General features: G+C 44.1%; 2 protein-coding genes across 7 annotated transcripts; both read left to right on the plus strand.

The window, feature by feature from the left end:
• The first annotated feature begins 10399 nt into the window (after nucleotides 1-10399).
• On the plus strand, nucleotides 10400-22441 carry LOC116588940 (HLA class II histocompatibility antigen, DM alpha chain). Of its 5 annotated transcripts, none has more exons than XR_004285129.1 (7): nucleotides 10400-10586; nucleotides 11835-12119; nucleotides 12203-12292; nucleotides 12703-12981; nucleotides 13211-13336; nucleotides 14378-14540; nucleotides 19583-22441. XR_004285129.1 is itself a non-coding variant. In XM_032340709.1 (6 exons), the coding sequence occupies exons 1-6, from the start codon at nucleotides 10499-10501 to the stop codon at nucleotides 14392-14394; spliced, it is 885 nt and encodes a 294-aa protein (XP_032196600.1). In that variant the 5' UTR covers nucleotides 10400-10498; the 3' UTR covers nucleotides 14395-14915. The 5 variants fall into 5 exon arrangements, 2 of the variants coding, with proteins under 2 accessions (XP_032196600.1, XP_032196601.1); XR_004285130.1 differs by having other exon boundaries at nucleotides 14378-14516; XR_004285132.1 differs by lacking the exon at nucleotides 12203-12292.
• LOC116588941 (HLA class II histocompatibility antigen, DM beta chain) lies at nucleotides 22353-27782 on the plus strand. Of its 2 annotated transcripts, XM_032340711.1 has the most exons (6): nucleotides 22353-22543; nucleotides 23221-23502; nucleotides 25024-25308; nucleotides 26745-26861; nucleotides 27021-27056; nucleotides 27422-27782. In XM_032340711.1, exons 1-6 carry the CDS (start codon nucleotides 22489-22491, stop codon nucleotides 27436-27438), a joined length of 792 nt encoding a protein of 263 aa, XP_032196602.1. In that variant the 5' UTR covers nucleotides 22353-22488; the 3' UTR covers nucleotides 27439-27782. The 2 variants fall into 2 exon arrangements, with proteins under 2 accessions (XP_032196602.1, XP_032196603.1); XM_032340712.1 differs by lacking the exon at nucleotides 26745-26861.
• Nucleotides 27783-27924: the final 142 nt, after the last annotated feature.

Consider the following 27924-nt stretch of genomic DNA (forward strand, 5'->3'; position numbering starts at 1 on the left):
ATCATGACCTGAACCAAAACCAAGAGTCCAAAGCTTAACTAGCTGTGTCACCCACGTGCCCCGGTGCTTTACATATATTAACTCTTTTAACTTGTATAACCTTATAAAGTAGATGCTATTATTATTACCCCCATTTTTCAAATGAAGCAACAGAAGCAACAGATGTTAAATAATTTACTTGTGGTCACACTTTTAGTAACTGATCCAAACTGGGATGTGAACCCAGGCAGTCTGCCCATGCCCAGTCTGTTCTTCTGGTTGCTAGACACAGCAGGTGCTTTAAAATCTAGGACTGAATTTGGGGGAAGAGAAGACTAGGAGAGGTATATTTGGGAGTCATCTTTGAATTGATGTTTGAATCAGTGATGCAGGAGGGTGAGATTTATAAGGGAGGAAATATAAAACAGAATTTAGTTGGGAGTGCAGGATTGAGCTTTGGGTTAGAGCCTTACAGAGGGAACAGAATAGGAAGTGGAACCACTGAAAGAGCATCAAACAAGAAGGAAAAGCAAAGCAAAAATATAATGAAGGTGCCAGAACAAGAGAGGGCCCCAGTGAGGACTTCATGTTTGTTGAACAAATGACTGACTAATTAGGAGTTTGTTATACTTGTTTGTGCCATGGATTTCTTTGGTGGTCTGGTCAAGCCTCAAGACTTTGCCTAACAATACTATTTGTAAACGCATAAATGAAATACACAATTATCAGAATGTTTAGAGAAATGTGTTATGACCTAGTAATATGTGCTTCCATATTAATATAATACATGTGGTTCTTAGATAACAAAATGATTTATTGGCAAGACTAATAATGCATTAATTATTAAGATATTTTGAGATGTCTATGTGTGATACGAAAATACTAATTGATAATTTCTACTGATGACAATGTTACAGGAACTACTGATGACAATGTTACAGGTACTACAAAGATTTATTTTCTATGTTTCCTAAAATTAAATTTCAGTTAGATGTTATTGAAAATAAAATTGACTTTAAAAAATTTTGTCTAAGTTCATGGACCTCTGAATTTTGTGGTGTATGGATTACAGGTTAAGAACGTTGTTCTGATTGAATGAGGAGGTGGGATTCTGCAGACAGGTATAAGGGAACAAAGGGGGAAAACTCACAGGTTGGTAACTGTGAGTCATGACTGATCGTGGAGAACATTTCTGTAATCTGGGGTAGAATACAGAGTATAGGGAACCTGAAAACCCAGGCCAAGTAATCCAGACTGAATACAGTAGAAAGAAGGGAGCTATTTAAGTTTTCTGAGAGGGGAAGTGAGAACTACCTTTATAGGGAAATTTATTTGGTGATAATGTGCACCATGGATTGGCTTTGGGGAGACTGGAAGTAGGTCAGCTAGGAATCTTAGCATGCATCCTCACGTGAGATGAGAAGGAATAAAGTAATCACAGTCTCAGGACTAACTATGCTAAGAAGACAGCCCACGATCTTTCACTTCCTTGAAGGAGCCAGTCTTTTGCTGTCTTAGTGGCTTATGCATGCTGTTCCCTCCAAGGGAGCATTCTTCCCACTCTGCCTAACTCCTACTCACCCTTCAGACCCCACGTCACTATCACTAGGGTCCCCACTCCAGTTAATCTTATGGATCTCAGTTCTTTTCCTTCATAGTACCTTTTACATTTTGCTTTTATAGTTTTGTTTGTATACTTGTTTAATGTCTCTCTTTTCACTAGATTATAAGTTTGATGATGATATATGTTTGGTGTCTAGCATCCTGCCAGGCACATAGAGGGTGGTCAGTTTGCTAGATAGATAAACAAACAAATGAACCTCTTTGAGGCACAGTTTTCTTGTTTATAGATGGAATAATAAATTCCAACCTTGTAGTTGATAGAAATGCTACGCCCTAATAAGGTAGTTAAAAGAAAGAATGAATATGGCTGTGAAGAGATATATTACAATGAGAAGGAGGGTGGTGGGAGATGGATGACTAGGTTTGCTCTCTGAAATAGGAGGTGGAAGGGAGTAGGAAGAAAGTGGCAGTTGGCAAGGAACTTGGGAAGGGCCTAGAATGGAATGGAAAGAAGGCGGAGAATGGTGGGTCACACAGGGAAGACAGTGGGAATGGAAGTATTTGCAGAGTAGCCCATAGGCATACTTGCTAAGACCTACTGTTGGAGTATCTGTGTCAGAAGTGATTATCTATCAGTCATCTAATGCTTGAAGGCTCTTCAGTCTCTCTTTCAACATCTTCAGTAACAGCACATTCATTCAGGGAGTAGTCACTTGTTGGTGGGCCTTCTTGGTGGATGCTAAACATGTAAAAAGAGAGAATAGGGCATGGTTCCTTAAGGGTCCCATAGTGAGGGTGAGGTGACTATGAAGCACTTATATAAATCAAATAGTACAAGAAAAATGATGGTAATGTCTGGCACAGGGTGCTGTGGAAGCATACGGAGGAAGCTACTAATCTCTGTTCCAAGTCCCAAGGCTTCCTGAGGGAGACGAGATTTCATCTCAAAAGACATCTAGAAGTAGGTTAAATGGGATTCAGGTCGTTAAGGATCGTACTGAGGAAATCAGATTACAATCATTGGAGGACTTTATACAAAAGTATTATTGATCAAATGTGCATACTTAAAAAATTCCTTTGGCAGCACTAGACAATAAGGAGGGAGACAGATCAAGAAAGAGAAAGTTGTATGGGGCACCTGGGTGGCTTATTCAGTTAAGGATCTGCCTTTGGCTCAGGTCATGATCCCAGAGTCGGCTTCTCCATCTGCCCCTGCCCCCCCACCCCCGCTCATGCTCTCTCTCTCTGATAAATAAAATCTTAAAAAATTAAAATAAAAATAATAAGAGGGGTGCCTGGGTGGCTCAGTTGGTTAAGTGACTGCCTTCAGTTCAGGTCATGATCCTGGATGGAGTCTGATTGAGTCTTGCATCTGGCCTCCAGCTCAGTGTGGAGTCTGCCTCTCCCTCTGGCTCTCCCCCGCTCATGCTCTCTTTCTCACTCTCTCTCTTTTAAATAAGTAAATAAAATCTTAAAAAAAAAAAAAAGAATAAGAAAGTTGTAGTAATCCAGGGAAATGCAAATAAATCGATGAAGGCTTGAGCCAATGGGAAGGGAAGAAAAGAAAGGACAGATGCAAGAGATATTAACGAGGTAGAATTGATAGGACTTGGTAAATTGGGTGAGAAAGTTTGAGGAAGATGAAGTTGTCAAGGTTGGCTCATAGATTTGTAGCTCAGATGACTGGATGGTCAAGTTATTTACTGAGATCTTGAATATAGGAGTTGGAACTTGTTAGGAAGGGAGGGTGATAAGTTTAATTTTGTAGATTTTGAGGCAGAGGTGCATTCAAGATAGTAATTGCTGAACTTATTTTCTTATTAGAATTCATTGTTGAGCCATCAACAGGGGTTTGTGAGACATAATGTAAAATGGCAAACTCACAGAGGCACCTGGGTAGCTCAGATGGTTAAGCATCTGCCTTGGCTCAGGTCATGATCTCCAGATCCTGGGATCAAGCCCTACATCAGGCTCCCTGCTCAGTTGGAAGTCTGCTTCTCCCTCTGCCTCTGCCTCTCCCCTCCATGCACTCATTTCTCAAATGAAGCAATAAAATCCTTAAAAAAAAGAAAACTTGGGACGCTTGGGTGGCTCAGTTGTTAAGCGTCTGCCTTTTGCTTAGGTCATGATCCCAGGGTCCTGGGATGGAGCCCTGCATCGGGCTCCCTGCTGCTCAGCAGGAAGCCTGCTTCTCCCCTCTCCCACTCCCCCAGCTGTGTTTCCTCTCTTGCTGTCTCTCTCTGCCAAATAAATAAATAAATCTAAAAAAAAGGAAAAAAAGAGCAGAAAAAAGAAAACTCACCGGTACTTTTGAAATGCATGCAATTTGGAAACCATAAGACACTGTTTTTCATTTAAAATTTAGACATTTTTGAGATAATTGGGGAAAAATGAACACAGGTTGATTTAAATGAAGTTAAACAATTGTTTTTAATTTTGTTGACTGTGGTGGTAATATTGTATTATGTAAAAAGAAAAGTTATTATCTTAGAAATATAATAACAGAATTTGTTTAAAATAACCCAGAAAAGAAAAAAAAAAAAAGATGTAGAACAGAATAGATGAAAAAAAAGGAAGAATTTTAGACGATTGAAAAGTATTTAAACTTACGAGAGTACATGAGGAGTTGTTAGATTCTTCTCTTTTATGTATGTTTGAATTTTTTAAAAGTTTTTATTTATTTATTTTAGAGATAGAGGGACAATGGGCAGAAGAGCAGAAGGAGTAGGACAAGCAGATTCTACACTGAGCTCAGAGCCTGACACAGGACTCGATCCCACGACCCTGAGATCATGACTTAAGCCGAAATCAAGACTTGGATGCTTAACCAACTGAGCCACTCAGACGTCCTTGTTTGAAAATTTTCATAGTAAAATTTAAAATAGAACTTCTTTTAGTCATACATCCAAAGGGAATCAGTTAGTGGAATGTATTATTTATTTATATTTATATATTTATTATTAATAAATCAACATTGAAACATATTATGAGTATGTTTTGAATTTGTGGCAAGACTTGTGACAGACCAGAGGTCATCAAGTAGAAGACATATTACCCGAGCAGTTAATTGGGAAATGCTGTCTGAGCATTAATACACAGATTTAACCTCATGTTTATGTCTCAGATGGTCTCATGCAATTGTCCAGGATGCCGTATGTTGAAGATAGCTGTTGGTTCATGATGATTTTCCCATCTCTGGAAATAATTCTGATACATTAGCGGTGATATTGTGCTTGACCACAGCTAATTGATCCAGAAATACACACTAATACAAGCTGAGTCAGTCAGATTGTCTCTCCCAGCAAAATGAAACTTGAAAGATGAAGGCTGGAGGTCTTTAGAGGTGAGGCATAATTAACAGCAGCTCAACGCTTGCTGCTAAGGCCTGTGAGGCTCCCCTTCCTGAGGCTAGCTTATTCCACTCTTCCTTCGATTTCACGAACTAACTCAGTATCCTTCCAGTAAATTGCCATTTAAAAAGTTAAGTTACCCAGAATTGGTTTCTACTGTCTACATCTCCAAGAACTTTATTCAATAAAATAAATGGTTACATAATAAAAGTATTATGTAAATGTATTTGGTATCTTATGACCTCTGTGAGGAAATAAATTTAAAAATAGAACACTGCTACTATCAAATTTACGTTTGAAAAAATTTCTTGAGGGACACTTTTTTTTTTGTTGTTGTTAGAGAGAGAGAGAGAGACAGACAGACAGAGTGCAAGCACAGGCAGACAGAATGGCAGGCTAGAGGCAGAGGGAGAAGCAGGCTCCCTGCTGAGCAAGGAGCCCCATGAGGGACTCGAATCCCAGGACGCTGGGATCATGACCTGAGCTGAAGGCAGCCGCTTAACCAACTGAGCCACCCAGGCGTCCCTTGAGGGACACTTTTGTGGAGAATATGGTTTGAGGACTGCTGTGGAGGTCAAGAGGAGAGGCCTAAAGGCAGCTGGGTGTCTGGGTGGTATGGAGCTCAGGATCTGAGCTCAAGGGGTAAATTTGGAAGACATCAGCAAATACGTGGCAGCTGAAGGCTTGCCATCCAGGACAAATGTAGTGTAAGAAGAGAAAAGCCTGAGGACAAAACTCCAGGGAACACCCACTCTTAAGAAAGGAGTCCACATAGCAGACATAGAAGAGGACGCCAGAGAAGTGGGAGGAAAAACTAGGAGAGAGTGCCATTCAGAATGCCAAAAAATAGGCCATTTTAGGAAGGAGGGCATGGCCAACAGTGTCAAATGTTGCAAAGAGTCCATTTGATTTAACTACACAAAAATATTGGCGAACGTTCTCATGGTTGAGAGTTTTGGGTTAAACGGTAAGTATAAAATTAGAAATATGGGAACCCATACCTTTTTTCAGAAAATTTGGCCTTCTAGGAAAAATAAATGGGGCAGTACTAGTCAGGGATGGAAGAGCTGTTTTAGAAAGCCATGGCTTACTGGATTTAGAGGTGCTATTATTTTCAGGGACATTCCTATCTAATGACCAAAATAGACAGTGAGTTGGTATCTGATACAGAACTTGTTGAAGAGTGCTGATAGGAAGAAGGATTGCATAGAGGGAAAGGTAGTCCTAACTTGTTACTATTTACACTGGGAGAGAAAAGAGTTAACCACACCTCACCAGAGTCTTGAGGATAGGTAGTTATATATCTGATCACCCTGATCTTGTCCATACTCTAATCTGTGGATAACTTGGACCCTTTTGTCTCTTTCCTCCCACCCAGCATAGCTGCAGTGTCTGCTACCTGTTCCTAGCCTTCCCACCACCCAGTCTTCTTCCTCCTGTTTCCCCTCAGGCCTCCTTTCAAACAATCTGTCCTTTCTGGGCCACAATGTGTTCATTAACCCTTTGCTACCCCCAAGGGGGGAATGGAGCACTTCTTTGGTTTATTTTGAGTCCCCCATCCCAATATTGACCACACACAGAGAAAGGTGTTCAGAAAACTGGTATGGAGCATAATCCAGCCCACCATCTTTTATGTGACCAGAGAACTAAGAAAAATGGTTACATTTTTAAATGGTTGGAAGAAAAGCAAAAGCAGAATGCTGTCATGAAAATGATATGAAATTTACACTTCAGCGTCCATAAGTAAAAAAGAAGTTTAAGAGCTCAACTCCAGGGAACATCACCATTTAAAGAGTAAATGAGGGGCGCCTGGGTGGCTCAGTGGGTTAAAGCCTCTGCCTTTGGCTCAGGTCATGATCCCAGGGAACTGGGATCGAGCCCCGCATTGGGCTCTCTGCTCATCGGGGAGCCTGCTCCCCCCCCCCCCCCCCCCCCCGCCTGCCTCTCTGCCTACTTGTGATCTCTGTGTCAAATCAATAAATAAAATCTTTAAAGAAAAGAAAAAAGAATAAATGAAAGGAAGTGGTCCACGAAGGAGACAGAGAAGGAGATGCCCAAGAAGTGGGAGGAAATGCAGGGAGGAAACCAGCACAGCCATGCTCTTTCACTGACATGTGGCCTCTGGCGGTTTTTCTGTGGCAGCTGAGTACACAAGACAGAGACAAGCCTGAAGCAGTCACTATTTGCCCACCCCTGGTTTAGACTAAACGTAGCTATGTGCTCTATGTCTCCCCCTATAGTCCTGGTGATGTCATAAACTTCCTTTCTCCTTGCCCCAAGGGGAAGCTTCCCAGGGCAGGAACTGCTGATGGGTGAGTCCACAAAGAGTGGGACTTTGGGAAAATGTTGTTTTTTGGAGTGTAGCACAATGATTTCCAAACCCCACCCCAGCCTTGGCGCTCCGCCTGCCCCCACCACTTACACTCGCATGTGTGTTCACACATCAGTGTTTCAGAATATCCAGGAGGTCATGGGGTTGTTTTTAGGGTTGGCTATTATTTGCTGCTATTTATTTTTCAAAGGGGACTATGGATTTTGAAAGTCTGAGAAATACTGAGGGACCATAACCACATAGATTAATTTCTAAGATTACTTAATTGCCACATTAGATGTTTCTTACTGCCTCTTCCCCCACCCCTTCTGTCTCTCTTTTTTCTTCTCTATTAGACTTCCAGCATATACAATGACAGTTTCTTCCTCACCTCCCACTTGCTTCTTAGCCCACCACAATCTGGAGTCAACTCCCACTACAACACTGAAACTGCTCTCAATACATTTGTCAACCATTTCAAAATTACCAAATCTAAGGACACCTCTAGTCCTTCCTGGACTTCTGGATAACATTGAATAATGCTGACCTTGTCCTTCTTCATGGAACACCTCTGCTTCTCTGAATCTACTTCTTCCTTGTTCTTCTCTTAGCTCTCATAACTATCTGGATGGTCCTGGTGTTATTAGATTCCTACTAATTAGTTCATGTCCGTGTACTGGTTATTTGCTGGTGTCAGTACCACTCTTGCTCTCCTATACTGTGTTCTGGACTGCTTGGCCTAGGCATCTGTAAGGTATGTAATTCCCCTGGCTTCCCAGCCAGTTGGCTTCCTGTTAGGTTCTCTCAGTAGGAGGCACTGGCAGGAGATAAGGCAGAGAAACCAAGAAGCTTCTTTTTTTTTTTTTTAAAGATTTTATTTATTTGTCAGAGAGAGCGAGCAAGAGCGAGGCAGACAGAGTGGAAGGCAGAGTCAGAGGGAGAAGCAGGCTCCCTGCGGAGCAAGGAGCCCAATGTGGGACTCGATCCCAGGACACTGGGATCATGACCTGAGCCGAAGGCAGCTGCTTAACCAACTGAGCCACCCAGGCGTCCCAACCAAGAAGCTTCTTACTTTAGTTTCTAAGAGTGGCAGTGGCTGGTAGATATGGTAGCAGCGAGAATCGGGGATTCTGGACTCCAGCCTCCTAGGTAGAAAAAGCAGCTTCTCCAAGATCCAGCCTTGAAGAAGATGGAACCTTTTCAGCAGAGTCAGAACCAGCTATGATGGTGTCTGTCTCAGGACAGCAGCAGGTGTAGACAGGGATTCTGTGTCAGGGGCAATAGGAGGAGCTTCCGATTCCTAGGCATTCCTCTTTCCTATTTGTGTCTTCAGACACATGTTTTTTTCCTTTTGCACTTCCTGCCCTTTTAACAGCGTTGTAACCAATTTTCTGTATGAAATTCCCTCAGTCGGGAAGATCTAGAGTGGTTCTATGTTCCCGACTAGATCCTGGATGCTAACTGGTAAGAGGGTTGTGGTTGGAACCGACGCAGATTTGTGTCCTCATGTCACTTTCTGCTCTGTCTGCACAGTCTACTTGCTATCTGTCCACCGCTTCTGCTTCAACATCTATGCTGATGACTCCCAAATGGAGTTTTTTTAGCCTATACCCAAGTTCCATACCCATACACCTCACGTCTCTTGTGTGGCTCTTCCACTGGCCTCTCAGATTCAACATTTTTTTTAAAGATTTTATTTATTTATTTGACAGAGAGAGATCACAAGTAGTCAGAGGCAGGCAGAGAGAGAGAGGAGGAAGCAGGCTTCCTGCCAAGCAAAGAGCCTGATGCGGGACTTGATCCCAGGAGGCTGAGATCATGACCTGAGTCAAAGGCAGAGGCTTAATCCACTGAGCCACCCAGGCTCCCCTGATTCAACATTTTCAACACTGACCCATTCTCTTCTTCATCAAATCTGCTTCCATGGCATTTTTTTCTATTTTAGCGTAGTCCGTTACTGACGGCCCATCCAGCCACCCAATCTAGAAATCTTAATGTTAGCCTTGACCCTCCACTGGGCTAATCAGTAGCCAAGCCCTTTAGAGTCAACCTCCTAATTATCTCAACATTCTGTTCCATCTCCTCTGCTCATGACTTAATTCAGGCTCTTATTATTTCTCACCTAAATTATTGCAATATTGCTAAAAAAGAGTGGTGTGTGGGTATGTGTGACTTTTTGTTTTGATGCCATATACTATAGACTCTGACCAGCAGTTTTAGTTCAAATTTTTCCAAGCTCCAGTACATCCTTTGAAATGTCAGACCAATTTTTCTAAAATTTAAAATAATTGGGTTACTCCTTAGTTTTAATATCTATAAAAGCCAGATCCTCTTTGTGGTAAAACACAGCCTATGTGATCTGGTTCTTGCTTAAATTTCTAGCTCATCTTGACATTCCCCCACCCACCATAACCAAACAGGGACACAATCGGTAGCCTCTACACCATTCATGTGCAACCACACAGAAGTCTCCAAGAGAAGGAGCTCTGAGTGTCTCTGACCTTCAGGTATTTGCCCGCCCCTTACCCCAGAATGCTTTTCTCTTCCTTCAAGTTCTGGGGTCACATTGTTTTTCTTTCAAGATCCTTAGAAGCCTTCACTATGCTCCACCTATTCCTCCACCTTCATTAAGTTACTACTTTCAAAACACTTGGCACATTCTTGTTTGAATACAGTCCATTGTTGTGTAATGATTTACTCATTGTTTCCCCACCCCACCCCCACCCGACTAGACTTTAAGGTCTTTGAAGGCAGGATTACCCTTTATTCATCTTTGTATTTCTAGGCCTGGACCCAATACTAGCACTTATTAAAGTTTCCATGTATTTCTGCGAATGAATTAGAGCTAATGCCTGAGGAATACCTCTCAGAGAGAGAGCAGGAGGGTGCCGCAGGGAGGAGGAGGCGGGGTCTGAAGAGCCATGGGAAGTTTGCTGTGGGAAGAGGAGCGTGTCCACTGCAGCGTTCCGCCAGGAGGTGGCGCTGCTCTGAAGAGGCCATTACCTAGGTTACAGGCTGAAGCCTACAGCTTGGTACTGAAGAGGGAATCCCAGCAGGAGGCGGACGTCCTTCCACGGTCTTCCCTGCCCCGTGAAGAGCCAAGTCTTGAGGAGGTTGCTCGCACCGTGTCTTTCCCCAGCAACTGATGATGTTAAACCCTCCGCTTCTGTGATTGGTTTAGCCAAATGATAAGGGCAACTATTGGAAGCAGCTGGCGGAACAGGATCTGGGGAAGGAGTTTGGAGCCCTGGGTTAGCTGGTTGGTAGCTCTGAGCCCACGGTGTGGTGTGAAGCTATGGATCAGGAGCGGAGGCGGGGAGCTGCACTGCTAAGGCTGTTACACGTGCTGTGGCTGCTGCCCTACTCCCGGACCGCCCCTGAAGGTATGACAGTACCTCTCCTTTACTCCAGTCCCCACAGGTTAGAGCCTAGGGAGGCACCCATAGCATTGGAAGCCTTCTTTGCATTTGAAGCCTTGTAAGTGGTCGGAAGTACTCTGAAGTAGTGGAAACAATAGCAGAACTGGGAAAGAGATCAACTATGGATGGATGGCAAGCAATATCACTTAAGCCCATTTAAGACAATTTCTTGAAACAGAGATTATTATATCCATGCTACACATGGGAAAAAAATGAGACTCAGAGACTCTAAGTAACACGGTCAAGTTCACACAGCTGGAAGGGGGCAGAGCTGGGATTTGAACAAAGCAAATGTTATTTCACTGTCCTATTTAGTTGTCTACTCTGCACTCTGTCATCAACTCGCTTTGCGGTTCTTGGAAAGTCTCTTAACTTTATTGGTCCTTCGTTTCCTTCTTTGTAAAGGACAGGAATGAATGGAAGGATAATCTGGAAGATCCCTACATGTTTCTATTTCTAGGTATTGAGTACTGGGTAGAAAGTTTCCTGCTAGTGTTGTGTGCATGTGTGGGGGAGATTCTTGCTGGGAGTTTTAAAGAATAGAGATTATTTCCTGCAACTTTGGGTCCCCCAGTCCTGTCATTGCAGGAGCAATGAAAACGTGAAGACGTTTTCAGAGAGGTTTGGTGCTAATGAAGTGTCTAAAGAGACGCCTGGAGATTGTTTTTTTCAACTTACCATGTTGTCTGTGGGTAAGATGGGCAGTGTCATCTGTGGCTTGGGGAGGCCATGACCATTCCTTTACCCTCCCTTCTAAGACTGGGGAAGCCATCCAAGGCATTCATAAGTCAGTATGGTGGCCTTCTGGGAATTAGACAAAGATATCTTTTTTTGGGAGGATGCAGCCCTTGCCAGGATGTCTGGCTTGGTGAGTAGAGTGAAGGCGAGATTTCAATTTCCAAATACTTCCTTGGCCAGATACCTCTGTGCAGCACATAAACACAAAACCAACACTGGGACTCCGAATCTGTCACTTTAGACAGTAGACCTTTTTTTACTTTTTAGGACTTTAGACAGTTGGCTTTTCCGTGGGCAGGGGAAGATTGAAGACATGCTGTAATGTCCTCTTCTCCGCCTGGGAGGGAGAGCCTAAATAACAGACACAAGGAAAGGTTACACCCCAACCCTACTGCCTGCAGCAGGCTGTGCTATTTTCTAAGCTAAAGAGGAAAAGCAGAACCCCTTCCCTGACCCGGCCTGTCTCCTCTGCAGGTCCTACTCCAGCGTGGCGGGATGAACTGCAAAACCACACATTCCAGCACACAATGTACTGCCAGAACTGGAGTCCCAGCATCGGCCTCTCGGAAGCCTATGACGGGGACCAGCTCTTCTCCTTCGACTTTTCGCAGAACACCCGAGTGCCTCGCCTGCCTGAATTTGCTGACTGGGCTCAGAAGCCAGGAGATACTTCCACCATTTTCTTTGACAAAACGTTCTGCCAGTCTATGATCCAGGAAATAGGACCACACCTCGAAGGGCAAATCCCTGTGTCTAGAGGTCAGGTGTTTCTGGGGGTGGAGGAAGGGGCTACACCCTTAACCTCCTCTACCTGTATGCTGAATTCTTCCCTTTCACACCAGCCCCCTCATTTAATGCCTTCTGGGTCTCTCTGCACCACCTATGGTCTGCACTGTTTTCGCTGTGGGACAAAGCCATGTGCCTAGGACATAGTAGGTGTTTAGAACTATTTGTTTTGAACTTGATGAACGCAACAGGGACCAAGTGATGCCTGCTAAATATTGATTAGAGCTTGCCAGTCACTATGCTCAGTAGGATGGAAGGGGAGAAAGGAAATATCCGGTGATGTGCCTGTGTTTCAGTAAGAAGACAGCATGTGATTAGAAGCCCATGTGAGGTCTAGCGAGGAAGCCCTGCAGGAAGTCAGGGTGGAGGGTCCCAGAGTGGCCTGGGTCTGGCCCTGCCTCTAGGTTCAGGTCTGGTTCTTGCCTGGAAGAAAACCACCCTCAGAGCCCCAGCTCCTTCCTCATCTCTTCTCCCAAATCTGCCCTCGCCTCTGTATGCCATGCCTCTTCCAAACTCAGGGGTACTTCTAAACTCGTTGCCTTGATCCTCCCACCAGGGTTTCCTATTGTTGACGTGTTCACGCTGAAGCCCCTGGAGTTTGGCAAGCCCAACACGCTGGTCTGTTTTGTGAGTAATCTCTTCCCACCCACGTTGACGGTGAACTGGCGGCATCACATGGACCCTGTGGAAGGAATCGGGCCCACTTTTGTGTCCGCGGTTGATGAACTCAGCTTCCAGGCCTTTTCTTACTTAAACTTCACACCAGCACCCTCTGATGTTTTCTCCTGCATCGTGACTCATGAGATTGACAGCCACACAGTAGTTGCCTATTGGGGTGAGAACTTTGTCCTAGGACACCTCCTTCCTTTGGGGGGCGTAAAAGGATAGACCCATGGGAGGGCCTTTTCTCTACTTGGGCTTCGTTGAAGTCTATTCTCACTCTGGGCAACTTCAATTTTTCATGCCTCAGTTTCTCCTGTTTCATCCCAGACACCATTTAATTCCCCTGGGTGGGGGACTCACTGACCAAGTCTCCAGACTGAACTGTTCTCCGTTTTCTCCAGTGCCTCATAATGCGCTGCCTTCTGATCTTCTGGAGAATGTGCTGTGTGGTGTGGCCTTTGGCCTGGGTGTGCTGGGCATCATTGTTGGCTTAGTCCTCATCATCTACTTCCAGAAGCCTTGCTCAGGTGGTACGTTGGGGTATCTGGAGTGTGTGGGCGAACCATGAGGACCACATACAGTGGGACATGTGGGGGGCATGCCGGGGGTCATCCTGTGGTATGGGAAGGCCTTTGGATGCAGAGACCTGAATCAGGCACCATGGAGACACCCTTCTGGTTGGGGTCCCCGTTATGCACACACGCAGTTATGGGATCACGGGCGTGGCTTTGACTGGGAGAGGAGTGATATGGGGGAGCTATAGGAGGGATGCTTGGAGAGATCAACTTCTCCAGGATATGTGGCAGACAGGGAGGCAAGGGACCTTTAGAGAGGAAGGGAATTCCCCTGATGGCTTCCCTCCATCCCTCTCTCTCCTCAGATTGATTCTTCCTGACCAGAGTCTGGTGCCAGCAGTGTCAACCTTGCATGCATCGGGAGCTCAGGTTTCCCGCATCCCGCCCAGGATCTGATCGCTCCTCAGGGCAGGAGTCCCTGGGACCGCCCCAAGGGTGTGCGCATGCGCATTTGTGCAGGTTTCTCAGCGGGGGGCTGTGCTGTCCCCAGGCTTGAACCCAAGAGAAACCCATAGTGGCTTTTCTATCAGGACCACATCCCTTCCCACTTCAGGGCAATAAATCTTATTTCTTAATTTTGCGTGGGTTGTCATTTCAAATCCAATATGCCTTAACCTGAATGAGGCTTGCCCTAGTTAGGGAGGAAAATGGGAAAATCCCTAATGCCTCCCTGACTCCTGTTCCTTGGTCTCAGCACCACACCACCGTATGATGACTTTCATTCCTAACAGTTTGTGCATAATACGTGAAAAAGAGGGCAGGTCTACTTTCTGATAATCTGCTCACAAAATGGTGAGGAGGCTGATTGCGGATTTTTTTTTTCTTTTCATTTTACTGTCTGTGGAAATGTTTATGGCTAGTAGAAGCTGCCTTGAGAAATATGTAACTCCTTTCAACCTTCACCATAGCGGGGAAACCAGGAACTCAGGAGTGGGGAAAAAAAGAGCTTTCAAATGCTGTTCTAACTCAGTCCTGTCGGTTCTGTGAAAACAGTGTATTCAAGCTCCTGAAGCGAATTGAGAACAGCCTGGAAGGGCCCACAATTCACGTGTTCCTCCAAGTGACTTCTTGTTGGGCTGGAGTGGATTATCCAAGGAGAACCTGCGGTGGTGTGCCCTGAGCAGAAGCGAGGGTATGGGTCACCTGATTACTGCTGGTAAATTACTTTGCAGATGCGTTGTGTCTTGCCTTCCTGAGGGTTTGGGAATTGCTTTGGAGGAGGCGTTGGTGTTAAAGTCAAGAGTGAAATATTTTGGTATTGGTGAGAGAGCCTCTGTTCTTCACATTGTACCAGAATCGAATCTAAGGGGAAAGATCCAGTTCCCAGGAGCTGGCACCTCCTCTAAACCATCTCGTTTCTAATAGCAGCAGGCTTCTTGCTTAACAGTATCCTCTCAGGAACCAGACTGCTATGGATTCAACTGGAACTGTCAAATTTTAGCTGTGTGCCCTTGGGCAAGTTACTTAACCACTCTGTGTGTTGATATTATTTTCTGCAAAAGGATAATGATAATAAAGGTGTTCACCTTAATAGAGTTGTTTTGAAACCTAAATATGTTAATTTCTGTAGAATGCTTAGAACAGTGTTTGGCACATGGAAAGCTGATCAATACTTAAGCAAGAATTTCCACAGAGGAACTTTAGCGGCATCACTGACTTTTTTCTCTTTTCTGGAACCCACTTCGAATCGACATTCAAGTATTGTATTTTCTCCCTTTGAGATATTTTCCTTTTTCTTTTCTCTTTACTATTCTACAGCTCTCTCTCCACTTTGTAGTTCTTCCTGATTCCTATCTATTCTCCAGCTTACCCTGAAATTTCCTGCCGGTCGTGTCTTCAGACTGCTTTTAGACAGATCTTAGACAAGTCACATCCCCTCTATGGACCTCAAATTCCACACCTGTAAAATGATGAGCTTACGTTAGATGCTCTCTGATTAAACATCTATGATACTGTCACTTGCAATGCTGGAGAAACACTAAAGAGCCTCTCCAGTCTGGCAACCCCCTTCCCAGCAGGTATCCTGTTCTGGAAAGAATCTGGTTTCACCACTCTTCCTTGACCATATACTGTGCCCTTTAGGCTTCCTCTCACTGCAATGCCTTCTCTATTCTGCTCCTCTTGTTCCCGTCTTATTCAATACTATAGATCCAACCCAAGTTTGTCTTCTTTCATGAACCTAACTAACACTAATCCTGCAGGTTTTTTTTAGTTTATTTAAGTAAATTTAAGTAATTCCTATACCCAGCATGGGGTTCAAACTCATGGCCCCTAGATCAAGTGTTTCATGCTCTGAGGACCGAGCCAGCCAGGTGCCCCCCTGCAACCTTAACTGATCTTTATTGAGCTCTTCTAAGATTTAATGTACTTGCACTTTGACCCAGACTTTGCTCTCTAGGATATGCTGTCTTATTTCATATGCTGATTTTTCTCACCCAACTAGTTTGTAATTTATGTAATTCAAGGATTATAAACCGTTTATCCTCCTATCAACAGAGCAAGGTGGGTCTCATATGCCTTTGTCATCACTAACACTTGAAATTATTTGACTTTCAAATGTGGGAATATGGTGGCGGTGAAGTGGTATCCTCATTTTAATTTGCCTTATGTTACCACTGAAGTTGAGGATTTTTCATAGGTTTCTTTCTCTGTGACTTGCTGATTCATATCTTTTGTCTATTTAAAAAATTACATTTTCTTGTCTTTTTCTTGTGAATTTGTGGGGATTTCTTATATAGTCTATGTAACAATTTTATGTCAGTATAAATATTGCAAATGCCTTCTTCCAGTTTGCTGCTCACCAGTTAAATTTGTACATATTCCTCTCCTGAATAGAATTATTTAATTAGGACAGTCAGAACCCTCATGGTTTGTGCTTTAATGATCTTAAGAAATCCTTTCCAACCCCAAGGCAGTGAAGTTACAATTTTTGTTGGAATATAAAGTGATAAAATGATACTCAATTTTCCCAACTAGAATATTTTAGAAGTTTTTTGACAAATTTCAATATAGAAAGTTTGAGGGATACAGAAGTTATAGGGAAATAGTCAAACATCTGCTAATTACCTTTAGTTACTAACTCACAAAATCAAAATCACATATTTTATTACATGCTATATTAATGTAGGGATATTGCTATTTCCACTCACATTTCATAAGACAAATATTTTTTTTAAAGATTTATTTATTTATTTTAGAGAGAGAAGGAAAAGAGTGTGCAGAGGTTCAAGAGGGCTCAGGGAGGACAGGCAGAGGAAGAGAGAGTCCTAAGCAGATTCTACATTTGGCACAGAGCCCCACATACATAGGGCTAGATCTCACCACCCTGAGACCACAACCTGAGCAGAAACCCAGAGTCAGCTGCTCAACGGACTGTGCCACGAAGGTACTCCAAACAAATTTATTTTTATTCTTCTCATGTATTTTTTGATTATGCAAATGACTTCCAAATTTATTTATTTATTTATTTTTAAAGAAATCAATCGGGGGTCCATCCAGCCACTAAAATAAACACCAAAATCATTTCATTAATTTCTTCCCTGACCCCCACAGCCACCAGTCTGTTCTCCATATATATGAAATCTTTTTTACTATTTTGATTTTTAATGTTTTTTTAGATTTTACATAAAAGAGAGATTCCATGTATCTGTCTTTCTCTGTTTGATTTATTTCACTTCCTATAATGCCCTTGAGATCCATTCATGTTGCCAGAAAGGGAAGGATTTCCTATTTTTTTTAAATAGTTGAATAACATTTCATTGTTGTGTGTGTTTTATTTGTCCAGCCATATGGATATGTTATCCATCCAGCCATTAATGGACACTTAGTTTGTTTCCATGGTTTGGATATTGTGAACAATGCTAAATGAACATGGGGGTACATATATCTTTTTGAGTGAGTGTTTTCATTTTCTTTGGGTAAATACCTAGGAGTGGAATTGCAAGATCATGTGGTAGCTCTATTTTCAATTTTTTTGAGGAGACTCCATACTATTACTGACTGCTTGTGTGGTCTGTAGGTAGGACTGTAAATTGGTGCAGCCACTATAGGAAGCAGTGTGGACTGGATGTCTGGGTGACTCAGTCGGTTAAGCGTCTGCCTTTGATTGAAGTCATGACCCCTCAGGGTCCTGGGATCAAGTCCTGCATTAGGCTTCCTGCTCAGTGATGAGCCTGCTTCTCCCTCTGCTTGCTGCTCCCTCTGCTTGCTTCTCCTTCTGCTTGTGCTCTCTTTCTCTCTCTCTCTCTCTCGTTGACCAATAAATAAATAAAATCTTAAAAACAAAACAAGCCTCTTATATTTATTGGCATCATTTTAGGATAATGTATCTTCTCCAAACAGCTTTGAAAGAGTGACCTTAATTTGAAAAGGATAAAAACCCAAGGACTTAGGCATAAGGTAATTCTCTTTTTCTGTTGAGTAATTTTGGGTGGAAAAGCTTTGCCTTATATTTGTCTGGCCATATATGACATTTTACTATGCTTGCTTCCATTTGTGTTACTGTTTCTCTTTCATATTTAGATCTCTATCCATCCAGAACTTTTCTGTATGATGGGAATAAGGATACAACTTTCTTTTCTTCCAAATAGTAAATTGATCTTAATATCATTTACGAAATATTCCACTTATTGATGGAGATTTTATACCATGTTTCCTTATGTGCATAGACTTGTCTCTGAATAATTCACTCCATTGGTTTGTCAGTTCCTGTATCAGTATCATATTGTTTTAATTATTATGGCTTTTCATATGTCTTAATACTTGGCAGGGCTCGTTTTCATTTCTTTATCACTCACCTCTCCCAAAATCCCATTTTGCTCTTCTTTATCAAAATTGTCTAAGATATTCATGGATTTGATACCTGTGTACATTTTAGAATCACCTTAACAAGTTCTCCCCAAGCCCTGCTATGATGTGGTTAGGATAACATTTAGGTTAGTGATATGGGAAGAAATTGACTTCTTCATTATATTAGGATGTCTCATCTCTGAATATGTCTCTTTACTTTCTGAGGTGTTCATTTATGTACTTAATTAACAAAATTTTCCCTTTTATTCATAAAGTGCTTATACCTTTTCATGTTAATTTTTAAACATGTTATGGGTTTTATAACTATTATAAATGGCTAGCAATGTTCTATTATTTTCTGATTATTAGGAGTATAGACTTTAGAATCATAAATCCTCAGTTCAAGTCATGGTTCTATTACTTGGTGTCTGGATAAATCTGGACAGTTGCTAACCTCCCTCTGGCTCCATTTTCTCACAGTTAAGATGGAGATAACATTATTCAGGAGCTGTGGTGGCAAGTCAGGTAGAATATCCCCTAGTAGTTTAAGTCATTTGGCTGAAGGATGGAAGAATGATGGGCTAGTTACAGCAGCAGTGAATCCTGTAGAGAAGAGGGAGTGGGAGGACAGAGATGAGGTGTGGATGAAGAGGGTCGAGGTTAGGCAGGGAAGTGATGTAGTCCTGACAGGGTGCAGATGTGTGTAGTTTTGAGAAGACATGGAAGGAAGTCACAAATGTGTTCTCATGCTATGCGTTTTATTTTTATTTATTTTAAAGATTTTATTTATTTATTTGACAGAGAAATCACAAGTAGGCAGAGAGGCAGACAGAAAGAGGAGGAAGCAGGCTCCCCGCTGAGCAGAGAGCCCAATTCGGGGCTGGATCTCAGGACCCTGAACTGAGTTCATGACCTGAGCCGAAGGCAGAGGTTTTAACCCACTGAGCCTCCCAGGTGTCCCATCATGGTATGGGTTTTAGATTGCAAATGATTGATGGGCTGAACCATTTTTGAGTTTATAAAATTGAAGCTTGAGTTAAAGCCATCTGTCCAGAAGAGGAACCTGAGAACTTATAGGGAGAAACAGAAGGAAGTACCTAGAAGGCAATGGGCAATTGGGCTCTCTGCTCAGCGGGGAGCCTGCTTCCTCCTCTTTCTGTCTGCCTCTCTGCCTACTTGTGATTTCTCTGTCAAATAAATAAATAAAATCTTTAAAATAAATAAAAATAAAACGCATAGCATGAGAACACATTTGTGACTTCCTTCCATGTCTTCTCAAAACTACACACATCTGCACCCTGTCAGGATTTATTATTATGGCTGTGCTGTTAGAAAGAGCATGAGGCCACATTTGTGACTTCCTTCACTGTGTGATGCGCTTGATGTTATTGCAGTTCCTTTGTGTTTTAGCCAATCCAGACTCCTGGTAGACCTCCAACAGCACCTGATAACATTGCCAAGCTTGTGGCGTTATGTGCCAGGACTGCGATGGCAACTGCCTTCCTCTTCTGAACACAACTTCAGCCCAGTAGTCAGGGCTCACCTCTAACACTCCTCCCTGGAGAGGACTCCCTGTCCACCGTGCCCTCAATGATTTTTTTCTCTTTGAAGTACACTGGCATTACTGCTTACTTGCCATAAAATAAACTCTTCTCTTTACAGATGTCTGTTCTCACTCCCCAACTGATCTAAAAGCGAGTGTCATGGGAACAGAATCCCTGTCTCCTCCCTGGGTATTCCCTGTAATGCTCTGCACAGAAACGCTGTGGTTAGTCCACCTGTGGCGTGTGATGCACAGCCTGGAGGAAGAAGCGTGTGAAAGGAGAGGACTGGCTTTCCTGGCTTGGGCAGTGCCAGGAAAAGAGGGACAGCTTGTGGGAATGAGGCTGCGGATCCCTCACTCCTGCGGTCCTGGCGGTCCTGACACTACAGAACTAGTTATCCAATCACAATGGATAGCATGTGAAACGTTCTTTTGGGTTGATGGGAGGTGGGGGACAGAACTTGGTCTGTAAAATTAGGAGGAAAAGGGGAAGGAAAAATCCTCTTGGCTGAGCACAGGTCTCTGGGTTTTCTGTCCTGCTTTATTCTAAAAAGCACCCTCCGCCTTCTCATTAATAGAGAAGTGAAAGCTTCTGCATTTCCTGCTGCTGCATCAGAGAAGGTTTCACATCTCCTTTGGCTGCCCGAGCAGAGACTAGACATGGCCTCAGCTTGCTGGTGGGCGGCCACCCCGGTGCAGGCAGGCACGGGACCTCACCACCAGCAATTCTGTGCAGGCGCGGTTTTCGTAGACGGTGAAAAGGATCACAAGCCCTGGCTCCTGCAGGTCAGGTTCGCCGCCTACCTGGTGGGAGGGCGGGGCGGGGAAGAGCATCCGGGGGAAGTGCGAGTACCAGTGGGGAAGAGTTTACACAGTATTGAAACTGTCAAAAGAGAAAGTGCGGAGAGACCCTGGTTCTGAGAACAGAAGGAATTCTGAGAACAGGGAAGCAAAGACTTGGATGGTGGAGTGACTTTTCCCTTTATCTTTCTCTCAGTGGAGGCCACCACTGGCTGCCTTTATGTGGGTCACCTCCAGCCCCAGAATGTAGTGAATGTGTGGGTTTGCTCATTTGCATTCACGTGTGTGCGCGCGTGTCTGTGTGTGAATCTTCGGAGCTCTTTTCAAAATTGTAAAATGGGGACGCTCAACAGATCTTTTAAGGTTATATGAGATAGCATGGAAAGGGCCTACCTAGTGCAGTATCAGTTCCAGAGCAGAAGCTCAACAAATTTTGGACTCACTGCCTCCATCTTCTGCCCGTTCCAGCTCTCCTGATGGCTCATATTAGAGGATGTAGAGTGTAGAAACATCTTATAATGAAGAGGAGGTTTCAGAGCCGGGGTTGCTGGGAAGCACAACTTCAGTTAATCTCAATTATTACCCAAGTCTTTTGCTTCTGATAGTCATTCTTCTATTCATTTTTGGTACATACTTCTTTTTTCTTCCTAAGTATCGATTTTCTTGAGGTTGGGGACTTTGGGGGAGGACAGGTAAGTGTGGTGTCAAGGGGCTCTCTCTTAGTCCTCTCTCATTTAGCTCACTACTAAATCAAATCTGAAGGTTGCAGAAACTGAGGTGGGGAGACGCAGCCCCGAAGCCACTGGGGAAGAGAGAGAAGACAATTTCAGGTTTTAAATTTGTGAGGGAAGAAGCCATCACAGTTGTACAGTTCACAATGGGATAGGAGGATGAATTGCCATTTAAAATCTGCCTTTTCCAGGGGAAGTAAAGGAGGGAAACTTTATCTTTTTTTTTCTAGTGGCTTCATAATGCAGGGACCTGCTTCAGAACAGATAGGACTAGTGGGAGAAACGCATAGGAGAGTGTTGAGTTTGGGCAAGGCAGGAGAGCTTTGAGAATTGGTCCATTCCCAGCTATCTATCAGGGGTTCACGTGGAGTTGTCCTGTGGTCTGCCCTGAGATGGCTCAGACTGGTTGAAGGTAGGATTTCTTGGCTTCAAAAAAGCAGGAAGGACAAAATGCAGATCTGCAAGAAGCAATGGAATCTCAGGGAAGGACTTTCCAGTCTCCGTCTCTGACCTCTAAAGTGCAATTGTTTCCCCTATTCCCCAGTGGCGCTTTGAGGCCAGATAACCCTGCACTCTCCCTGGGCCTTCTTCCATCTCAACAGCCCTGTCTCTGCCATCTGCTCCAGAAGGGCCTTACAGCTCCTGCCTCCATCTCCCATCTCCGGGTGACAGGGCAGACCAAGGGTTATGCAATATCTTTCTAAGTTACTCCCTCTAAGGGACAGAGAAGTTACCTAGTCTCTGTCTTTTGGAAGGATACTGAAGGGAAACAGTTAAACCGGTGGGCAGCCCAGGCTACGTATATTCTGGGAGTATTGGGATTATTCTCTCCACTGATCTAAGGAAATCCATCTACAGACTGGTCTTTCCCACAGGGAAAGATTTAGGAGACGGAGTCCTTTAAAGCCTAGGGCAGGATAAGATTTACCTGGTAACTGGTGATGCTAGGCTGAAGCACTCAGTGATTTGTCTCATATTTGTCCCCGCCCATCTAACCCATCTGACAACTCTTAGTTTGGGACTGATTTAGAAGAGCTGGTAGGAACAGAATTAGTATCTAGGGACTGGGTGGCTCCAAATCACTCATTTATGGGGGATCAAGGAGTCGGGGCTATATTCTAGTCCGCTCAGGGTCTGGAGATCATCTACCCAGGCTGGAACTACTGGAGCAGGTGAGGACCCAGGGCCCTGGAAGAACTAGTCCAGGGCACTGAATTCCTGGTGTGTCCCCAGAGCAGAGCATGACCACACTGCTGCCTTTGCTGCTGGGCCTCAGCCTGGGCTCTGCTGGAGAAGGTAAGGGTTTTCTGCTTGGGATCCCCCTTCCTCTGCTCCTTTGGGGCAAGGGAGTCACTTGGATTTGGACACCACAGACTCTTTGTCTCTCTAGCATATACTCTGATAGCACTTCCTACCTTTGTATCTTTGTTGCAATTTTAATATAATTGAACTGAATATTTATTGGTATAATATATGTATCTTTTGCTGGAGTGTAGGCAAGGGCAATATCTGTCTTGTTTATTTCTGTATCCTCATATCCTCAGCTCCTAGCACAGAGCCGGCACATTTGTGTATGTGCTTCATAAATATATATGGAGTGAATATTTAATAATATATCCAGCATACAACAAAGCTGACTCTTTCCCTTGACCCCTTTTCTCAATCAATAATTCACCTTACTGAAGGTCTTGTCCTGGGTAAATTGTTGTGTTTAAACTAGCAACTAATTTTGGGCCATTCTTGTTTCCATACTTAGTCTCATAAAGAGGAAACGGTAACTAAAAACTTCTCTGCTGCTACCATCTATCCCCTGACTCGGTGCTCTCAGAGACTCCAGTACATGAGCTTGGTCTGTAGATGCTGCCTGAAGCAGGAAAGCTACACCCCACTCACTGGGTGTAACTGGGGCATGAACGGGGGCTTGGGCTCCCTGCAGAGGTCTTTGAGCTGCCCCCTTTCTCTGGTTCCTGTAGGTGGCTTTATAGCCCATGTGGAAAGCACCTGTCTGTTGGATGATGATGGGACTGCAAAGGATTTCACATATTGTGTCTCCTTCAACAAGGATTTGCTGACCTGCTGGGATCGAGACAAGTCCAAAATGGTCCCTCTTGAATTTGGGGCACTGAATCCCTTGGCCAAGTACCTCTCAGAGTTCCTCAACCATCAGGAATCCGTGCTTTTCCGCTTGTCTAATGGACTCCAGGACTGTGCCACACATACCCAGTCCTTCTGGGGATCACTGACCCACAGGACACGTAAGAAGAGAGGCGCACAACGGGGCTATTGGGAAGCACAGTTAGAAAGGAGAAGCCAGGGAGAATCCCTCCATCCCTTCATCCTTCTATAGCCAACAGGTTTGAGATTTGTGCAGGAAAGAAGCAGAAAATGTGTGGACCTGGAATGTAAGAAGAGTGAGTGTGGACCCTCAAAGGGTTGTTGACAGGGATGGAGCAGGAATAAAGAAAGGGAAGTGATGTTTGAGGCCAATGGGCTGAGAGAGTAAACATTCTTTCCTTCCATTCAAGGCATCTCATGATGCAGAGTCAAGTTCAACCAGGAGTGTGTCAGAATAACCAGAATACCTTTTTCCAAAGTGCTCATACCTCTTTGTCATAGGTTCTGATGTTTTAGGTCTGGGATGCACCCAGGCATGGGAATATTTAGAAAGCCTCCCTGGGAATTTCAACATGCTTTCTTGCCCCCAATTCCTTGCACTGAGAAGGACTTGAGACTGATAGAAGAAAACATGAAGATCTCCATAAGACAGAGTAATATGTCTAAAATGTGACTTCTGGACCACTTTTCTCAGAATTGCCTGGGGAGGGTGCTTATTAAAAATACAAGCCCTTGAGTGCCACTACAGATCTTCTCAGTGAAAATATTTGGGGATGCAGCCTAGTGAACCTGCATTTTAACAGAATTTCTTGGATTTTTATTTAAGATTTTGTTTGAAAAGCTCCAAGGTAGAGGCAAGCAGGAGGGCCACCTAGAAGAATAAACTAGTAGGGCATGGCAATATTAACAATCTCATTAATTCAGATTATGTTAATCCAAATTTAAGAGAGTTAGATCTGAGTTAGGCTCATTTCCTTAAACTATCTGAGGGGAAAATGTTGCTTGATTCAGCCACTTAAGTTTTTTTTTTTTTTTTTTTTTTTAAAGATTTTATTTATTTATTTGACAGAGAGAGATCACAAGTAGGCAGAGAGCCAGGCAGAGAGAGAAGGGGAAGCAGGCTCCCTGCCGAGCAGAGAGCCCGATGCGGGGCTCGATCCCAGGACACCGAGATCATGACCTGAGCCGAAGGCAGCGGCTCAATCCACTGAGCCACCCAGGTGCCCCCAGCCACTTAAGTTTGTTAAATTAGATTTGAGGACAGACATCTTTTCCTACCTTTACAAATCCTAACCTACAATTCTTGATAACTGTTAGCTTATATACTTGAAATAAACATTTCACTTGAAATTATCAATATATTACTTGAAATATATAGTCAGTGACTTCTGAAACAGCTTGCAGTTCAGACCTGGCTTCTGCTTAATGTGATCAACCATAATGTTGGTTCAGGAATCTGAAAGAGCAGTGAAGGACTGAGGGGAAATTGCAAAGCAAGAATAATTCTAACTCCTTTTTCAAAGGGATGTGTGGAGGCATGGAGTAGGGGTGGGAAGGGTCAGTTGGCAAAAGCCATGAAGAGTTGAAGCAGGAAAGAAACCAGGATGGAGAAAAAGCCAGAATGTTGCCTTCTTTCACAACCACGTTTTCTTCCTACGCAGGGCCACCAACTGTGCAAGTAGCCAAAACCACTCCTTTTAACACAAAGGAAAGTGTGATGCTGGCCTGCTACGTTTGGGGCTTCTATCCAGCTGATGTGACCATCTGGTGGAGGAAGAATGGGCAGCCTGTCCCTCCTCACAGTAGTGACCCTAAGATGGCCCAGCCCAATGGAGACTGGACATATCAGACTGTCTCCTATTTCGCCACAACCCCTTCTTATGGGGATACCTACACCTGTGTGGTGGAGCACATTGGGGCTCCTGAGCCCGTCTTCCAGGACTGGAGTAAGTGCATGGAGGGTGGGAGGAATTAAGGTTGAAGCAGAGAGCTACTGTACATGGGTTGTGGACAAGGAACACCAACATTCTGGCTCAGAGAGTGACATGTGAACAGGTCCAGGGAATGACAGCAGTGAGGGAGATGCTGAGAATGAGCAGCCAGTCTGGAGGAACCGGTGGAGAGCTGATGACCAGAGATGAGGCTGTGGGAGACAGGAATGGGAACAGTTACTGTTGCTGTTGCCATGGTGGTGTGGTTGATGTCATGTGTGCATCTGGGGGTGGCAGGGGAGCAGCGCGCCTATCCTGAAAAGAGGATGTGGTTTGGTGACCATGTTTTCACAACCAAAAATTGTGATGCAACATTTTAGGATCTTCAGATTTCAACTATTCTGTTGTCTGGCCAGGAATGGGAACCGAAGGAATAAAAAAGCTTTCGGAAGAAATGGGACTTTCTCTCGGTGTAGGGGCAGTTGTGAATTTGAGCTGTTCTGTCAGGGAAGAAAAAGCCTGGCTGGCAAACACTTTGGTTTACATGCTTGGGGGCTAACGAACAAGGAACCACTGCTTAAACCCCAAGATTGGAAGTAGTTAAACATACCAAGAGATTTGGTACACAGATTTGAGGAAATAGAAGAGTGAGCAAGGAGGAAGAGGAAGGGTATCTATGAAGGGCTGGGGAACAGGATCCTAGACTGGCTGCTGAGACTGGGCTCCCCATTGGGGAATGCTGTCTTGCTGGGCGGCTGAGAAGGGCATGAAAAGCAGAGAGAGGAACCCACAGGTGCACCAGAACTCTCCTGGGAAAGTCTCCTCCCCAGCATGTGCCAAAGTTTCCTTTGATGATGGAATGTTCATTTCAGCATGGGGGAAGGAATCCAGGTGGGGTGGATTCAGAGTATGATGGGTTCCAGGAAGTGGGAGCTATGGGGTGGGCTGGAGACCGGTTCTGGAAATCTGGAGGTGGACTGGAGGAGATACCTCAGTAGTCAGATAACTCATGGAATGGGATCATTGAGAGTTAAGAAAGGTAGAAAGATATTTTAATAGACAAATACTCTGTTAGAGCACATAAGGGAGCCAACATAGTCACTATGGGGTAAATGTTGAGGAGAATGAGGAATCCTTTATTTTTTGGTGAGAAAACCTTCAGGGTGAAGAAGGGAAAAAAGATGCCTGAGAGGCCCCAATGTATTAGAGAGGACCTAGAAGCTCTGGTGCTAACTGTGGTGAGAGGGGTCCCCCAGGGCTGCTCTAGCAGTGGAGAGCTACAGGATGGGGATTTTTGAGTAAAGTCTGTTTCCTTGGGTATAGGTTGGTGTGCGCCAGACTCTTGGCATTGGGCTAAAGCACCTTTGAACTTCCTAGCTGGAAGTCACACCAAATTAAGTTGCTCTGGCAATGGGCAACAGATTGGTTCCAGTAAGTTTCTATTTTTGCAGCACCTGGGCTGTCCCCGATGCAGACACTGAAGGTTTCCGTGTCTGCAGTGACTCTGGGCCTGGGCTTCATCATTTTCTCTCTGGGTTTGCTCAGCTGGCGGAGAGTTCGCTCCTCCGGTGAGTGCCGTCCCTGACCTCCTGTTGCCAATCTCACTTCCAATTTCTGTTCACTTTCTGTCTGTGACTGGTTTTCCCATTGCTACCTCATTTGTTGTGAGTCACGCCAGATACTTTTATCTACAAACTGTCCCCTAATCAGATGTTTTCTTTTTCCAGGCTACATTTTCCTCCCTGGGGCCAGTTATCCAGAAGGTAACATCTATGTTAGTTGTTTGCCTCCTGGTCCTTGGGGGGTGGTGGTGAGAGATTTCGGGAGTCAGTGTTGGGCTCAGCTAATGGTGTCTATAGTAGGGGAGAGGCTTCACCAGGATGTAGCCAAGAGCATAATTTAAAGTGCCATTGCTGGGATTAGGAGTAGGAAAGAGGAGCAACCACACCCTCTTCTTTATCCAATGGAGTGTTTATGGGGAGACAACTGAAAGTGGCTTTGTAGTATTAGTTCTTGGTGATCTAGAATTTTTGATATAGTATTAAGGGCTCTGGCATGGATGGTTATAGAGACAGAGGATGGGGTCACGTTGGTTTGAAGCCTTATTATTTCCTTTTTATTTCTGCAGGTCAACATGTCAGTTAGAGGAAGAGACCTACACACCTTCTATACCGCAAGTGAGGAGATTCAGAGTCTTAGTGATGCTGCTGTGTCCCCCCAACATCGTCAGACCCTACACATTTTCTTGGATCCTATGGTTTCTCCATCCGGATCTTTGAACTTCCCAGCCCACCCTGTGTACACCTTAGCACGCTGGGAGAACTCAATCCTGAGAATATTGTGTAATCAAGTTATTGTCCAAGACTATATTTCTGGGTTGAATATCATCTGGGGAGAGAGGTTAAAGGCCTTTCTGGAGGCCACAGTGTGCCACAGGGGCCAGTGAGTCACTGAGGATCATCTCTGAGGAATAAACTCTGGTGGAAATATTGTTTTTTTTTTTTTTTTTAATGCTTTTTCCTGAGGCCCTGGGGAGGGACCATGAGCAGAGTTATGGGTTGGGGTTAATTCTCTCTTCCTTGAGTGGAGGAGTCAGTATGTCCTCTTAATTATTCCCTCTAGACATGACAG

The sequence above is a fragment of the Mustela erminea genome, chromosome 4, assembly GCF_009829155.1.
Source record: "Mustela erminea isolate mMusErm1 chromosome 4, mMusErm1.Pri, whole genome shotgun sequence".
Classification (NCBI taxonomy): domain Eukaryota; kingdom Metazoa; phylum Chordata; class Mammalia; order Carnivora; family Mustelidae; genus Mustela; species Mustela erminea.